Below are 18,002 nucleotides of genomic sequence, written 5' to 3'. Positions count from 1 at the left end.
TAACAATACTGGCTCCTACATGTAGATTTTCATTTCTATTTGTATATTATTGCTCTGGTAGACTCAGTGGAAGGGTGTAGTGGTCGCTCTGGCCGACAGAGGTCGACGTGTGTGCGCGCGCGAGACGAGAGAGGACAGTCAGTCAGGACCCAACATGGCGTCCTCAGTGTCTCCACTTCTACTGTGTTGTTATTTAGCATCATTGTCATTTTCATTACAGACCTCTCGACTTTTATCAGAGCCTTGTTATAAACCCATCGCAGACGAGAGGCCAGACGGTGTCAAGTAAGTAACAATATAATATACATTAACACTGAGAAATGACACTCTTTCTAATGTCGGCTTGTTGTTTACGTTTGTCTGTGGATGAGTCACCGTTCTCTGACAGTCTGTACAGTCTGTAGTGCATTACATTACTACAGATGATGCTGTCACCCAACCATAATGCAAAACTTAGCATAAGACTTAACCAGTTAAGGGTCCCACAAATGTCACACTGCACACACACACACACACACAGCAATGGTTCATTCAAGAATAGTGACTGTAGAAGAAGAGACCAAGACCCAGACGTGCAGTACAGGTTATACAAACCAAAGACAAGGCTAAGACATCGACACAGACTTCATAATAATAATATTTGAAATAATAAGCAGGTGAATAAATGAGAAACGTCAAAAATGCATGTAACTGTAGAATAGCTACATATAAATGGTGGAATACCAAACCGCACAAGTAATGTTCAAGGCCAGAAACAAATGAGGGGAAATGACATTTCAATATTAGGAAATTAGGAAAGGTTTTTGTATTTCAGTGTGTGGACTGAAACTGAGGAACTGTATGGATGTGAAAATTAAAGCACTGTCCAAACACAAACCAATTTACATTGAGATATAAAGACGAAGGTTTTGTTATTAATGTTCGAATCTAAACAAAAGCATTGATGTCTTTGACAATTCATCTTTGCATTGCGTTAGATAATTATAATGGATGTTATCGCATGTGAAAATGCTGCATCTTTGTTTTAAATCCCCAACACAGTGGATAATATAACTGAACACTGACTTTAAAAGTTAAATCACAAATCAAATCTGACTTGTAATATAGTTCATGTTCTCAAACTGCAATTAGGTATTTTGCATCAATTGTTCATCCATAATAGTGTTGTGTTTGCGTCTACGCTGCTGTGCACTGATTTATTTAAGTATTAACAGCCATGTGCTTATTTTAATAATCTCAGTAAGTAGATGAAATGGACCTGAATGTCACCTGAAAGCATTGTTCAGTGAATGAATATATATATATATATATATACACACATATATATATATATATATATATATATATATATATATATATATATATATATATATATATATATATATATATATATATATACATGTACCCTTGACTTGTTTCAGGACTCGGTCTCGGCCGCACGAGTATGTGAAGTTGTCGGACCTTCCTCCGTCGTGGGACTGGAGGAACATCCAGGGCAAGAATTATGTGAGCGTCACAAGGAACCAGCACATTCCCCAGTACTGTGGTTCTTGCTGGGCCATGGGGGCCACCAGTGCATTAGCTGGTAACCATGACATCTGAGGGAGGGAGGAAAGAAGAAAAGAATAGAATAATTATTGCATATTATTTTGTAAATAACTGAAATTAGAACTATTACACAACTGTGCTGCTGTTTCAGCCCCGTAATGGTTTATGTTCTCTTGTCTTAGACCGCATCAACATCAAACGTGGAGGAGCGTGGCCGTCTGCCTACCTGTCCGTACAGAACGTGATCGACTGTGGGAGGGCAGGCTCTTGTTATGGTGGAGATCACATGGGAGTGTACGCATACGCACACGAGAGCGGCATCCCCGATGAAACCTGCAACAACTATCAAGCCAAAAACCAAAGTAAAACATACAGTTTGTCCCATAATATAAAGATATATGGACAAAAGTATGCAGACTTTGAGATCTGAAAATCCTCACCAAGATTTGACATCATTAAAAAAAAATAAAAATAAATAAAAGATACAATTATAGTCATGTTTGAACGTTTCAGCACTGTATGCTAAATCATTTCCTTGGCTGATCCACAGAGTGTGAGCTGTTTAACCGGTGTGGCACCTGCTCCTTCTTTGACTCATGCTCCGTGCTGAAGAATTACACTCTGTGGAAAGTGGGAGATTATGGAAAAGTTTCCGGGAGAGACAAGATGAAAGCTGAAATCTACACTAACGGGCCCGTCAGGTACCATAATTCATCCTCACTATTCTTTTTTCATCTACAGTTGTTTAATGTGAAGGAGACTCACAGAGCAATTCTTAAATTACGAAAAATACAAGCATAATTGTCTGCTACTAAATATTCATGTGCCAACAAAAGGTTTTTAGCATGTGGCTTCTTCACATTCACCAACCTGTACCTGTACGTGTTTTTAAACATAATTACATTTTAACGTGTCAAAGCTTCTTCCATTTTAAGACTTTTTAAGTATGTGGTAAGTACATCCAAAATTTAAATGTATTATTACCTGAAAATGAATAACTGTCTTTTCTTTAACCTTTTGTTTGCAAAGGTTATTCATTTGGTTTCAATATGTAACTTCACCACTAGATGTTTTTCTTTCACTCTTTATCTTTTTTTTATCTATTTGTTTAGTACAAGTTTGGCTTTAAAAGCTTTATTCTAAGTCTATGTATGTATATATATATATATATATATATATATATATATATATATATATATATATATATATATATACTGTATATATGTATATATTATATATACATACATATATATATATATTTTTTTTTTTAATAAGATCACAGCCTTAAGTTTCATTATATGTAAACTTGAAAATCAGCCCTTGTTTAGGAAATGTGTAAATCTGCCTTAGACACATTAAAGTTACAGCACAGATTTTGGTTTTCACATATATTCAAGGAATGCTCTCATGAAATGTTAAAGAAATGTGAAAAGAGATGAAAAAGAATAAACACCATGTTTCAGATGTTACTGAGCAGGCTGAAGGACCTCAGAAGCTCCTTTGTGTCTTTCAGTTGTGCGCTGATGGCCACCGGCGGCCTGGAAGGATACTCTGGAGGAATTTTCTCAGAGTTTCACCCCCTGTCTTTACCAAATCACATCGTGTCTGTGGCTGGTTGGGGCGTGACAGAGGACGGCACAGAGCACTGGATTGTCAGGAACTCTTGGGGAGAGTTTTGGGTTGGTTTTTCCTCTCTTTGCACCACACCCTGCCAGTACAGCAGGCCCTCGGCTAAAATGTGCACACTTCACTACACTAGTACTGACAGTGAAGGAAGTTTAAGAAGTAGTCGATGTTGTGCTTCTTGCCTGCAGACTAAATACTATGTTTTTTGTCTTCAGGGTGAACATGGCTGGGCCAGAATTGTCACCAGTGCATACAAAGGAGGAAAAGGCAACTGGTTCAACCTGGGTATCGAGAAAAACTGTGCATATGGAGACCCTATTGTTACGTAGACACCACAATAAACTGATGAACTCTAGTTTTGTCTCATTGGTTTTATTGAAATAATTGTTGCTAGGTTATGTTCATTAGCCAAGTCAAAATTTGGCACAATTGAGCCAGAGACTGAGTCTGTTTTTTAGATGAAGGACGCAGCATACAAATGATATTCACCGAGACCAAACAGAGGCAGAATAATAACATCAACAACCAAAAATTTGTTTTAAATCTATCGTCTGTGATCTAAGCAAAAGTCTGAAAAATGTCCCAAACCAATTCTCTGGACATAATCTGGGGTTTGCTATTCACAAAAGAACAACACAGCTGGAGATTGTTATAAGAGGACACATTTGCAGGAGCTAGAGGATCTCTGGAGGATGCAGACGAGGAGGTGGTATTTGGCCTGACTACACGATGTAGGAGTGAACCCCTGCTGCATTCTCACAAGCTCACTCGGACGTAATCCGGGGATTAGACCAGATAGCTGGCAGGAGAATCTCCCGAGAATTCTGTGGACATTTGTATCCACACATACAGCTCCTCCGGACAGTCTCCAGACTTTAGCACACGCCTAAGCATCTACACTCCATGACAGAGCAATCCAGCTGGTGCTTAGCTCCACATTCAGTTGCATTCAGTGACTTGGGAGTATTTCTACTTGCCCTGGGTGAGATGGTAGCGAAGACACTTTGTAATATGAATAAAGCACCAACTCATTAAATGAGGTCACACCTGTGCAACTCAAAGAATACACGGAAATGCAAATGAGGACAAACTCCTGGTGGAGGTGCACCAGAATGGAATATGAGGTTGAGTGAGTATGTGCAGAACGCTGCACTGATGCAGACCCTTGTTTTCATGTGACTGGAATGTACGTGTAAACAGAAAATCCTCCTCCTCACCTTTAAAGTCCTCCATAACCAGGCCCCCCTTTTACCTCACAGAACCCAGGACTAAGCACAAAACCTGGGGAGACAAAGCAAAACATTACATCCCCTCCCTCTGGAACTCACTCATTTAAATCACTCCTCAAAACTCACCTCTTCAAGACTGATATAATGGTTTTTAACTTATTTGTCCTTTGTTTTTCATTCTTGGGCTTTTAATAGAATAGAGTTTTTTTAATTATCTAAATAGGGTCAATGCCGTTAACGTAGTTCAAGTACAAATGATGCAACTGATGTGCTGTATGACAGTTGTCAAATGATAAATATAAAACATCAGTACAATAAAATATGATAAAAGTACAGTTGATAGTACATCAAAACACACCTTACAAGTCAAAATAAACCTAATATGCCTAAAACAATTAATGGGTATACAATGGGTAATGTAAAGCGACTCATGAAAAGCACTATTATATGAATAAAATGTATTATGTAATATTATTATTATTATAGGCATTTATTTGTGTGGAGGGAGGGGGAAGTTAGCTGAAAGAAAACAGAATCTGTGTGGTTTAACAGATGACCTGCGCCCGTGTTCAGCTTCACACTCAAGTTAACTTGTGTCACTAAAGTGACTTTCATTAGGAGGAAACCTTTTGTTTGAGCAACACACGAGCACAAGTCACTCATTTAAATGCACCTGCAGTGCGTTGGCAGATCTCACAGGTTTTCTTCCCACATCACATTATATAACTTGTGCTCAGCGTCTGAGGGAAAACCACCCAGACTAATGTAACGCAGCGCATACTGTAAGCGGCTTCCTGTAGCCACTAACAGGATGCTTTTATTCTCTAATATGTAAATACTGAAATGGAAATGTCCTGTGCTGCTTTCACTTGTCACGGTAATGATGGTGTCAGTGTTTTATGCAGAGATGGGGGAAATAAAGTCTCTGTAGTTTTCTTGTGTGATGCACTGAAAAGTAACTGAGGGGGCTTTTAAATTTCATAAAGGGGCAACATTAGTCTTAAAATAAAGATTAGATTAGATTAGATTATACTTTACTGATGCCACACTGGGGAAATTCAGATGTTGCAGCCGCTAAAGGACAGAGAATAAGACGGAACACAACTGTTGTGCAAAGTATAAAATAAGTAAAAAAGTCTTTTTAATATTGTTTATGAGTCAAAATAAGGCAGGAGGCTCATAGAAACTCCAGCGTGAACCAGTAGGATCACATCCAATAATTGTGTTGCTCCCAATACTTTTGTAAAATTGTGTTTTTAAATAGATTTTAATCAGATTAAATCAGTAAATTGTCATGATTGTCACTTGACTGATAATAATGGAAACTGCAGTGAAAACATTTAACCCCAGGGATTTTCCCCTGATGTGGGGTTAATCCATTCATGACCCTGCATGTGAATGGAAGTGGGATTTGTAACATAAAAGATTGTAAATTCTGTCTCTCTGTTGTTTTCAGGCAAGGCAGTGAATCTCCAGATTAGACATTCTGCCCCTCTGCAGATGCTCTCAGCACAGCTTTGTTATCTTTTAATCAGAATTTTGTGTTAAGTTTTGACGTGAAAAAACTGGTCATGTGCAAGTCAAAGTCTTGTGAGTGAAGTGAAGTGAAGCCACACATCTGGAGCAAAGAGCAGAGTCTCAACCCTTTTCAGTCTCCAGAGACAGAAACGCTCATTCATGATCACATGGAGCTGCTGTATGGGAGCGTGAATGCCTTTCCATTTAATCATCATGTGTCAGTTTCACTCTGCTGCTGCTGTTGTTTTCTGCAAATGCTCCATTTTTTTCACTTCTCCAAGTTCCTCATTCTGCCTCAGTCCGAAAACATACGCTGTGCATTTCCTGCTGCTGCTGCTGCTGCTGCTGCTGCTGCTGCTGCTGAAACAACAAAAAAAACATGTGGGGGGGGTTTCCTGGGTCAGAACAAGGACACAAGTAAAGGGTGTGAAACTGTCTTCTCTTCTGAAGCACCCATGCATGTGAGACTATTGCAAACCAACTAGTTTAGCAGGTACCTCACCCAGAAGCCAAAAATAAAAGCAGTGTATAGAATAGAATAGAATAGAATAGAATAGAATAGAATAGAATAGAATAGAATAGAACTTTATTGTCCAGAGGTAGTGATAAAACAAGTGACAGTAAGATTCCACAAAAACTGCTCTTTTAAGCACTTAATCACATTTATCCTCCCAAATCCTCTGTTAGTGTTTGTGTGGACTGATGCCAGATCTTCTGATCACTGATCAGATTTATCAATACGATGGTATTTTTCAGATTTACTTATTGCATGGCTTTTAAAAATAACTTTTAGTTGGAGTGGTTGAAGTGTTTCTCTGTCATGTCTCCTCTTTGACAAAGAGAATAAAAGTGTCATCAAGCTAACAGGTATGAGCAAGAAAACAACAGGAAGTTCTATGGTTCTTGCTTTTAAATCTGAATTCCCCTGATCCTCTGCTCTTGGTAGGCAAATATTCATATTATATATATATGTACACCTATTTATTTATTTATTTATTTTAAAGAAGGGATATGTACCATTTACTCTGTCATTGCTTAACTGGTCTGTTTTGTTTCAAAGCAGATTAAGATTCTTCATGTTTTGTACAAACAAAAACATGAATCATGAAAAGAGCCAAGCAAGCAAAGCTTTTTAGAGTAAGAAGACAAATAACGAATGAAGTTGTTTTCAACCAGCATACTACATTTTCTTTGTGTTGATTTTGATGACAGTTCTTGGGGAAGTAGGCTATGACACATGGAAGAATTGATTAGATTATCCGTTCATGCATATGGATTAAGGAATTTAGAATGTCCAAAAATAAATTCCTTGGCAAAAGATTGCGTTCTAGAGTGCTTTCTCTCTTGTTTAAACAACAACAACAACTTTTATGTATAGATTCAAGAGGACAAACCACCAAAAAATATAGTAGGAGCCTTCATTCAGGGTTCGGCCGGGTGGTTGATGCAAGATTTGACACTTGTTCCAATGTAATTTATTAACAGTTGAAGTAGTTAACTGTTGGCCTTAAGCCTTTGAACGTGGAACGTGGCCTTTGTGGCCTTTCTGATGTTATTTTGTTCTTTAGATAAAAGCGACCATGGACACTTTGACATTTTTGACGGCTATGATAGATAAAGGAATTGGAAGATATGTACTGAAAAATATCAAAATAATATAGGTTGTGTCTTACTGTTGGAATCGATAGATCGTCATTCACAAACTGAACATCAAGGGAATATTTCTATGTGCTGTTGCTCCTCGAGAAGTTTGGATACGTGTGGATAGAAATGTAACTTGGATGCACGGCAAGTGGAAATAAAAGTGCAAACCCTTCACACAACTCTCTCTCGCCTTCGTGATTGATGAATTACATCAGTACCTACGAGTCAAGCCAAGTGAAATCTGCTTACATCTAACCACTATTCAGTGGCTTTGGAATAATAATTATCTACAACTAGATATTGGTCTTTTATTTTTGAAAACCCAGCAGCGGAAGTGTTCTTTCTAACTTGACCATAATGAGCGCACAGATGCTGTACATGTAAAACAGTGGCAGGCTGCTGTTGCTGCTTGTGTGTCTCGGCTCCCTCTTTAACATCGAAGGACATTGTTGTATTTTATTTCTATTTCCCCCTTTTTTTTCGTCACATTTCGACTCATTTGGACTTTGTGCGGTTTTTCTCTCAATTCTCCTCGCGCCGAACTTGCCATGAGCATCACACGGCTGGAGACCTGAAGCGTCGGGTCCGGAGGAGGTGAAGATGCCTCATGGACCGCTCCATCGGCACCAGTGCGCCACTTCAGGGCATCGACAACCCAGAATAACAAAGAAATGCCGAGGTTTAGCGTCAGATGGATGGTTGCGCTGCTGCTGATTGTCGTGGTCGGCGGCGCTTTCTTTTTCTGCGAGTATCTCATCTACTTCCCTGCCATCCTGCAGTGCGCCTGGCCGAAGACCAGCCATGCCCGGGCAGGGACCGAGGGCACGGACGGCCGCCCCGCGCAGGACACAGCCGTCCGTGCGATGGTTCTGTCGGACACGCACCTCCTGGGAGCCGTGGGGGGACACTGGTTCGACAAGCTGAGGAGGTAACAAAAAAAAAAAATACGTTGGTTCCTTTTTTCATTTTTTAAGACGGTCCATTACTGCACCTCATCCATCCCATCATCCCTGGATTGATTTTGTAAACATAAACAAGAAATGACGCTGAACTGTGTGTCCGCACGCGCAGGGAATGGCAGATGGAGCGAGCTTTCCAGACCGCGCTGTGGCTGCTCAGGCCCGAGATTGTCTTCATTCTCGGGGACATCTTCGACGAAGGCAAGTGGAGCTCGCAGAAGGTAACGTAGACATCCCACCTCCCCCATACTCTGCTGCTTTTGTCTGCAAAGCCACGGTGTTTATTCATGCTGATGCAGAGCAGAGGCCAGTGCTCTCCTCCTCCACCTCATCATCATCATCATCATCAACAACAACAACATTATCATCTAGTAACAAACAGGCCCAGAAGATGCAGGATATGTGGAAAACAGCAGCATCAGTTGTTCACCTCTCTGCCTGTGCTTCATCCATCCATCACTTCATCAACTCAGACAGAAAGAGAAGCAAGCGCAGCACAAAAAAACCAACAAAAAAAACAAGAGTTCCTCCAACAGCACAGTGTGTTCCTCTTTTCTTTTTTTGCTTCCTCATTCATTTTTAACTCATCTGTATTCCATGGACTTTGGCAGGAACACAGGGCTCACATTTCCAGAGAGAGAAGGAAATAACATGTTCTTGTTTGATTTTAGTATCGCACCGAAAGAGGGAGGACATGCAATAATAATAATAATAATAATAATATGAAACAAAACAAAACAGAAGTAACCAAAAACTCCAGCAGTTATTGTTTGGTCTTTTTGTCAGAAAACACAAACACAAAGAGAATATATTATTGTTACAAATGAGACTCATCACATATAATAATATTTTTAAGCAATGAATTGATTATTCAAGCGATCAACTAATATGGTTTGAGTGATAATTACAAGCGGCGTCAGCGAGTCATTTAGTCACATCACAGTGAACAACATCATGTAAACCCACAGCACTGGTGTAATTAAGGGTCTCTTGTGTGCGGGTGTGCAGGTGCACAATTAAATCTAGAGTCTGAAACAAAAGCATCTGAGCTCAGGAGGCTGAACCTCAGAGATTCTAATAACTCTTAGGTCTTTTGTTGTTGTTTTCCTATTAAAGTGATAATTCATTTAAAATATGCAGTTGTATGAGGTATGTAAACATTCAGCGTACAGGTGCAGGCCATTGGGATGATATTCTGTCGATTATTTTACCTGATTAATCAAACACTCGTTTGGTCCACAAACCAAAAATGATTCAGTTTAAATGATTTCTTTGTTCTATGGAGCAAAGAAACCAGAAAAAATTCACATTCAAGAAGCTAAAAAATCAGAAAACACACTGATCAAAATAATCGATTAATCTGTCATGTAACCAGTTTCGCGATTAATCGAGTAATCGGTCCATAAAATGTCAGAAAACGTTAAAAAAACGTTGATCAGTGTTTGTCAAACCTGCAAATGATGATGTTCTCAAATCACAAAATGATTCAGGTTTAAGGATTTCTTTGTTATCTGAGTAAAGAAACTAAAAAACATTCACATTTAAGAAGCTGATACAATCAGAAGTAGTTTTTCATTTAGTAATCGATTAATCGAGTAATTGTTTCAGTTTTACCCGCGTTTGCCCACTTTGTACACTTTCCAGGCTAATTGGGCACAAAGTGGGCAAATTAAGCAGGTCCCACATGGTCTCAGTAACGCTTCCCATGTGGGCAAACACAGGAGGGGTCACCATGGTAACTAGGGACAAACCTGCTTGCAACCCATATCGTCAGCCCGTTGATAATCCCGACAGAGGCCCACATGGACATGCTTACAGGGATTATTCTCACTCACAACATGGCTGCCAACATGGACAGAGGGAAAGACACTTATCAAAAGGTTCACCTAATAAAATCTAATCACCTGTTTATTTTTGTGTTTTAATGTTTGTTTTTTACCTGTGTTCAATCCCTGTAATCCAGGTTTTTTTTATTGACTTCTTCTTTGTCTGCTTCATGTTTTTAGGGAACTGTACTTTTGTACAAGTTGGCACAGCACGCAGTATTTTTGTATTTCATCGTAGTTCATCCTGTCAGTGACCTCAAATCGTCTTATACTCGCCGTCAAGTTTCAGTTTCACCAAGGGACCAAAGTCAAACGACGGCGTCATTACCTCTGAGTGAACGAGGCTTTAAAGAGCTTTTTCCAACTGGAAACCAAAGCACATTTGAACTTAGTGATGGAGGCAGCAGTGGATCAAGCACTCTCGTGTGCTGTGTTGTGTTTTCCCTGGTGTCCCCACTGTCAGCCAGTGTCTGTTTCTCACATGTCAGTGTGTCAGTTGCTCCTCATGTAACCACTTTTCCAAAAAGCCCAATCTTGATTTTAAAGGTTGTACATTCGTTGCTGCCTCAGCTGAGTCTCGTGTTGTCTTGTGTTGTCTCGTGTTGTCTCGTGCTGTCTCGTTGTTGTCGTGTCTCTGCAGCACTGGGAGGACGACGTGCGCCGCTTCCACAGGATGTTCAGACACTCCACTGACACAGAACTGGTTGTGCTGGTTGGAAACCACGACATCGGGTTCCATTATGAGTAAGAGCGCGCTTCGCGGCTTCATTGTTTTTATTATTTGTTTAACATTTGCTCTGGAATTCTGCCTGATTCAACAGCCGTGGCATTGTTTCAGGAAGTCCCGATTGAAGACGAATTGAAAGAAAGATTAATGTCTCTTCGGAATAGCGCTGATATGAGTCTGTGCTCCAGTGATGGAGGAAGTGCTGAACTAGTCTTTTGAATCAACTGATTCTAATGATTCAATTACACTGAAAATAACTGCTTTACAAGTCACTCGTTTAGTGTGTGTTTGGAAAACCAATGAAACCATGTAGAGTCGAGCCGTGCCGCGCCGTGCCGAGGTGAGGCGGGACTATTTAGTGGAAAAGCACCATATGCTAGTTATTGTGTCAGTATGACTAAAGCCAGCAGAATAAAATTTCACATCACAGCACTACAACTTTAGAGGTGAAATAAATTAAAATGTGAAAAACCAGGCAATAAAACACAGTTTAACAGAGTTAGTGTCTGGAAACACATACAGAGTTGTGTTGACTACGTCCCTGGGTACAACTGGTTTTAAAATGTCTCTAATGTGCTCATGTCATGCAGGGATTTATCCATCAATTTGAGCCATTTATACATATATTTAAAATTGGCTGTGGAGCGAGTGTAATGAACATAAGATGGTTGTGATGTGAGATCTCAGCCTGGACCTGGTTTAAAAACCTGCGGCCGTTTTTTTGGATCATTTGTTGGTTCAAAGACGTTTTACTGTGAAGTGAAAATGTCCAACTGGGATGATATAAAAGTGTGAATTAACATCTGTAGTTCAGGCCGAGAAACCAAAATGTGAATGTTTGATATTTTTCTGAACTGAAAACGACTCTGCTTCTGCCATATTTGTAGTCAGTAGTGAATACGCGACCCTTGTAAGTCACTTTGGATAAAAAAGCATGTGTCTGATGACTTCATGTCATAGATCTTCATTATTAAGGATTAAAAATAGGTTTACTTTTCACTTAATCCCACGTGTGCTTGTGTAAATACTCACTCGGACACCAAATCTGTGTTATTGTGCAGGTGATTCATCCCCAACAAACACTATTTTCTGGTTTGTTTGTTCAAAATCAGCTTCATTGGGAAACTGTGTGCCCAGATTCAAAAGTTCCAGTCTACGTGCTGTATTTGTGAGTGAATTTAAAGACCATAATACTGATATGTTAGTGTTGTAGTTTGGTATTTTTTATACTATAAGACAAAAAAAACACACACTAGCCACCGCATTCTTGAGAAACCAGAAGAGGAGTTTATACCCGATAAGAAGACTTCATTTTAGGTCAGTGTCATTATAGGTCAAGGACAAAAAGTAACAAGCTCCAAGTATTTAGTTGAAAGAAAGTTTGAATTAAATAATTGCCATTTTCACTGCAACTGTTTGGACTCTGTTCTTCAGGACAATGTGACTGCAAACAATTTCTACCTCTTAAGCAGCCGTGTGACGAAACCTTTACATGCAGTTTATTTGTACAGCTTGTTTCTCCCATGACACATCTATAATCAGTTGTTGAGTTTGAGCCAAATATTTTAAACAGAGAACACACCTTTACCGCTCGACATGTTTGGCTACTGCTGGATGCATGCGACTGATAAAATGATAATACAACGACTAATTGATAACTTTTGAAACCTGGGAATGTCAAATTATCCAAATGTTTTACACCGTCTCATTTACGTTAAAACAGCTCATTTGTCCGAGAGCCACGGGTTGAAAACCTTTAATAGACTGCAGAGGCGAGGATGGTTTGTCTGGTCCTCTTTAAAGGGCTTTTTCAGGGTTAAAACTTGGTCTTAAGGTTAGGGTTAGAATTAGGTTAAGGCATTAGGTATTTGTGTGTGTGTGTGTGTGTGTGTGTCCTCATAATGAAGTCCCCATAACGTAAATGGCTACATGTTAAGGTGAAGACTGAGGTTAGGGTCAGTTTAAGGTTCAGGTCAGGATTAGGATTAGGCCAGTAGTAATTATGGTTAATTATGGTGTTGGAAATTAATGTAATTCAATGCACTGTCCTCTGAAGTGAAGGAAAACCAGTGTGTGTGTGTGTGTGTGTGTCCTTGAAGGGCTTTTTCAGGGTCAAAATTTGGTCTTAAGGTTATTGTTAGAATTAGGTTTAGGTTAGATCTAGGTTAAGGGTTAGGCATTTATTTGTGAGGGTTAGCAAGGGAATGCATTATGCAGTTTCCCTTATTAAGAATTCTGTACAAGAATGTGTGTGTGCATGTGCATGTGTGTGTCTGGTATTCCTTATGTTTTGGGGACCGAAATCTGTTTGCACAGTCACATTATGGGGACTTGTCTCCCTTAAGGGGACAAAAATCAAGTTCCCATAATATAAATGACTACATTTTAAGGTAAAGACATGTTTTAAAATTAAGGTTAGGGTCAGGATTAGGATTTGGATTAGGCCAGTAGTAATTATAGTTACAGTTATAGTAAGTCTGCAGGAAATGAATGTAAGTCAATGCAATGTCCTCTGAAGTCATGGAAACCAGTGTGTGTGTGAGGACCAAAGATCATATAAATCATACAGAGTGAGGACATTGTGGCTGGTCCATGAAACATGTAAGAGCTTTTTCAGGGTTAAGACCTGGTTTTAGGGTTAGTTTTAGATGTGGGTTGAGGTTACGGGTAAGACATTTCGTTGTAATGGTTAAGGGTAGGGTAAGGGGCTCAGTAATGCATTATGTGCATGAGTGTTTTGGATTTGAAACCAAATTTCGAAACATTTATTCAACGTTTTTCAAATTTTATGTCTTCAAATTTGGCAAAAGTGGTTTTTAACACATTGGCACAATGGTGATGTTTGAGCCTGTGTGTGTGTGTGTGTGTGTGTGTGTGACTGCAGTAGATTGCTGTGATGTTGCATTTGTTTTGTCTCTTTTGTTGGAGACAGTGACAGTGTTAATTTCTCATTGAGAAGCAATGATAAAACACATCACACAGTTTAGTGGTTTAATGTCTGTGATTCAGAAACGTGGAATGATGATGATGATGATGTGGACATGCGGCGTCTCAGGAAGTGGAACTCTTATGTAACAGTGTGTGACAGACAGATGTGAAAGACTGAGTGTGTGTCCTGACGTGCAGTGCTGTGCTGTGTGTGTGTCTGTGTGTGTCCCCGCAGGATGGACTGGTTCAAGCTGCAGCGCTTCGAGAAGGTCTTCAACGCTTCCTCCACCAGGATTGTCACCAAAAAGGGAGTGAAGTGAGTGACAGGACGATGCCACGTAACATGACTCAGCAGGACAAACATGTGACTCAGCACAGGCTGAGATGTCCTGAACACCCCCGTGTCTGTCTGTCTGTCTGCAGCTGCAGCAGCAGCAGCAGCAGCAGAACAGGAAAAGAGTGCTTTTATTCAAGATGAAAGTCATTTCTAGAGATGTACATTCCGCCCTTTTTTCACACTGTGACCCTGGTTAATGCTGAAGACACGCATTAATATTAACTTCAAAATAAAATAAAAAAACTATGAGGGGGAAAAAAGTCGCAGAAATCATTTAATCAGACATTTTTCGTACAAAGTGGAAGAAAAACACTACTACCTTAACAGTGTGTCACTGTTTCCAGTGTAAAACAACTTGTATTTTATTTACGCAAGAAAAACAGGTGTACTTTTCAGATTTGATTCGACATTCATTAAAATCACTTTAGGGACAAAAAAAAAAGCAACCACTTTGAGATCTTGAGAAAGTGAGTATAGACATTTGAAATAAAAGTAACACAGAAACTGCAAGTGACATGAAATGTACAGGTGAAATACTGTGGAGGATGAAGGTCTGCTCAGCGTCACTCAGGGTCACTGTTGTTCTCTCGTCAGCTTCCTGCTGGTGAACAGCGTGGCTCTGCACGGCGACGGCTGCCCCATCTGCCAGTCAGTGGAGAAGGAGCTGATCAAACTCTCCAAAGATCTCAACTGTTCCCTTCAGGTGGGAGGAAGTTTCTTTAAGTCAGTGCCTCGGTGTCACACTGTCAGCACCTTGAACACACCCAGGTGTGTGGAGTCGTGTGAAAACGACAGAAAATAAAACCTCAGCAACATTTGAATCCAAGCCTCAGCTGTTCTTGGAGCAGGTGTTGGCAAACAAGGACTCAGTTAAATCCCTAAAGAATTGTTTTTTCATTTTTTAAGTCAGAGTAAAGAAAACTGAAATCTTTTCTTTGGTAAACCAGAACTTTGTGATATTATAGGTCATTCAGTCGCTTTGGAGTGAAATTAACATAATATTTTTCATACTCATGCTAAAAAAAACGTAACCAATTCCAATTGAGCCTTTATTTATAATTATTGTTATTATTATTTATACTTGTTTTAATGGGTGCCGTTCTTGTCATTCCTCTATTTTATGTTTCCTTTGCTGTGTTTTTACTCATTTTATTTGGTGACTTTCCTTATTTTTAATTTATTGCTTCATTTAACTTCATTTAAGCATGTAAAGCCACGGCCCGTGGGCCACATACGGCCCTCCAGTCCATTTCACGTGGCCCCCCCAAACAATATTGAGTTATTCTTAGTAATAGATTCATTTTGCATCATATATAAACTGTTATTGCGAGCTATACATCATTGTATATCAACACAGAGACTTTTATTTTGAAATTCTGTGAAATAGCTATCATTGCGATGGAATTTTGTGATATAATTGTGATATAATTTTAAGCTCATGTCGTCCGCCTTCCTATTAAATAGTTCCAGAGTTTTTCACTTGACTGGCCAGACTACAGTAGATACTCAGTGGCCCTAAGGTCATTTGAGTTTGAGACCCCTGATGTAAAGCACTCTGGTTTTAAATGTCCATGTTTGGAGTTGACACTGTCCTGTTGTCTTTTTCTGCAGAGCTTGCAGCCTGGCGGTGGAGCAACGGACGGCTGTGACGGCTCGCAGCTCTTTCCTCCCTCGTCCCCCATCATGTTACAGGTAAATCACAGTTACACTCGCTGAACACATTTGAAAAAGCATCAACATAATCCATTTTTTATTTTATTTTTTAAATTACCCACAGTATAATTAGTTTACATTGAACTTTTGGGAAACGACGCTGTTGCCAGATTCTCCAAAAACAGGAAATAAGACACTGCACTTACATTCAGCGTTACACTGCGTCGATGTTTATGCACAAACACGTACATAAGTGCCCCATCAGAAAAGTGCAGCAGTGGGGGGGGTTATTGCATGATGAGAGGAAACAACATTATGCACACACAAATAAAGTAAATAACAATAAATAAATAAATAAATAAAATCAGCAAAAGCAGTTTAGCTGAGCCATGTTTAGGCTGTTTATTAGTTCTTTTTGGGGAGAAAAATCTTTGTGACACAGTTGGAGAATGATGTCTTTGGAATGACTCGGCACAAATGATGTTGTCAACAGTTTCGTACGTTCATAAATGGTCTGAAATGACTGTATTGGACACAAAAAATCCCATCCCTGAATCTCTAAATCTGTCTAATTTATTCTGTGACAGATTAAAACGGCATACAAAATAAATAAATGACTAAACTATACTATCCTGTTCCTCTCAATGACTGACTGTTGCTGCTCTTGCTCTCCAGCACTATCCTCTGTACAGAGTGAGTGATGCTGGCTGCACAGGACAGGATGCTGCACCGCCTGAAGAGCGACACCTGCTGTTCAGGGAGAAGTATGACGTGCTGTCTAAGGAGGCCTCACAGAGGGTGAGTACGCTGCAGTCTCCTCACTCACACACACACACACACACACACAGAGTGTCTAAAGTGTCTGCAGTACAGTTAGAAGAAACGGAAACAGTCACATGATGAAAGCGACGATGTAAATCAACAGCGGTGCGAGTTTCTTCTTCTCAGCTGCTGCATTTGTTCAAGCCCCGCCTCATCCTCAGTGGACACACCCACAGCGGATGTGAGGTTCTCCATGACAACAAGTACCCCGAGATCAGCGTTCCGTCCTTCAGCTGGAGGAACAGGAACAACCCCAGCTTCATCCTGGTGAGTAACAACACAGCCTGGAAGGATTCACCCAAACATAGAGAAGACGTCCAAAATACATTTACCCTCACTATTCTCCTGCTTGTTTCCTCCTTTTCTCCTCCTCCTCCTCCGCAGGCGTCGGTGTCGCCTGACAGTTACACTCTGTCCAAGTGTTTCCTGCCGGAGGAGAGCACGGTGATCGGCGTGTACTGCTCGGCCGGCGCCTGCCTGATGCTGCTCGTCCTGGCTCACTGTATGTGGATAAAAGGCCTGCTGCAGTGCTCCAGCCTCTGTCTGCTGGGCAAGCACAAGTCTCTGTGAACTACGTTACCCAGAGTGCACCTCGGGGTGGCAGGACAGAACTATGAAGTGGGCAGTTTACAGATAACTTGATGTGACTTTCCTCCTCGGAACGGGCGAAGACGTCCGGTCGTACCATCTCCAGTCGTGAGCGCAAGTGTTCTTCAGCACTGTGAAGGACTCGAATATAGATTTTAAATGTCTTTAAAGGACTATTCTGCTGTTTTTATGTGGGCCACATGTGGGGGAACTTCTCTTGTAACTTTCGGAATCACTTATTACAAATCAAACAAGCAGATTTGTACATTCTAACGACCCCCTGCTCTTATTTTAAGGTGTTACAGTCACATGTAAGTATGCTGGTAATTGATGTCTCTGTCACTCTGATGATTAACTGTGATCTGCTGTAAACACTTTGTTGTTGTCGTCGTCATCTGACCGTCCATCCGGTCAACCCTTGTTTTTATGAAGCACATTTGAATATATGTATTTATTGCTGACATTTTGTGCCAAATGTTTGTGAGATTTTATTTTATTTTTTTGCCAAACTGTAAAGACATTTCTGATGAACTGTACATAAATAAAAGAGAGTATTAAGACGAGTTTTTGAGTCTGGAAAGGACTAAATCTTCAGTT

General features: G+C 40.1%; 2 protein-coding genes across 5 annotated transcripts; both read left to right on the top strand.

Annotated features, from left to right (window-relative positions):
• Positions 1 to 129: 129 nt before the first annotated feature.
• On the top strand, positions 130 to 3,529 carry LOC122770918 (cathepsin Z). Its single transcript, XM_044028150.1, has 6 exons — positions 130 to 285; positions 1,422 to 1,585; positions 1,731 to 1,910; positions 2,099 to 2,249; positions 3,062 to 3,227; positions 3,390 to 3,529. The coding sequence occupies exons 1-6, from the start codon at positions 155 to 157 to the stop codon at positions 3,501 to 3,503; spliced, it is 906 nt and encodes a 301-aa protein (XP_043884085.1). The 5' UTR covers positions 130 to 154; the 3' UTR covers positions 3,504 to 3,529.
• A 4,386-nt stretch (positions 3,530 to 7,915) lies between these two features.
• mppe1 (metallophosphoesterase 1) lies at positions 7,916 to 17,968 on the top strand. Of its 4 annotated transcripts, XM_044028117.1 has the most exons (9): positions 7,918 to 8,493; positions 8,637 to 8,745; positions 10,991 to 11,094; positions 14,241 to 14,321; positions 14,937 to 15,045; positions 15,954 to 16,034; positions 16,671 to 16,793; positions 16,944 to 17,084; positions 17,202 to 17,968. In XM_044028117.1, exons 1-9 carry the CDS (start codon positions 8,237 to 8,239, stop codon positions 17,385 to 17,387), a joined length of 1,191 nt encoding a protein of 396 aa, XP_043884052.1. In that variant the 5' UTR covers positions 7,918 to 8,236; the 3' UTR covers positions 17,388 to 17,968. The 4 variants fall into 4 exon arrangements, with proteins under 4 accessions (XP_043884046.1, XP_043884052.1, XP_043884061.1 ...); XM_044028111.1 differs by having other exon boundaries at positions 7,916 to 8,493; positions 16,944 to 17,968; XM_044028126.1 differs by lacking the exon at positions 7,918 to 8,493 and having other exon boundaries at positions 8,500 to 8,725; positions 16,944 to 17,968.
• The last annotated feature ends 34 nt before the right edge of the window (positions 17,969 to 18,002 follow it).

Source organism: Solea senegalensis, linkage group LG1 (assembly GCF_019176455.1).
Source record: "Solea senegalensis isolate Sse05_10M linkage group LG1, IFAPA_SoseM_1, whole genome shotgun sequence".
In the NCBI taxonomy this organism is placed as follows: Eukaryota; Metazoa; Chordata; class Actinopteri; order Pleuronectiformes; family Soleidae; genus Solea; species Solea senegalensis.
This window is presented reverse-complemented; position numbering and strand designations above follow the sequence as displayed.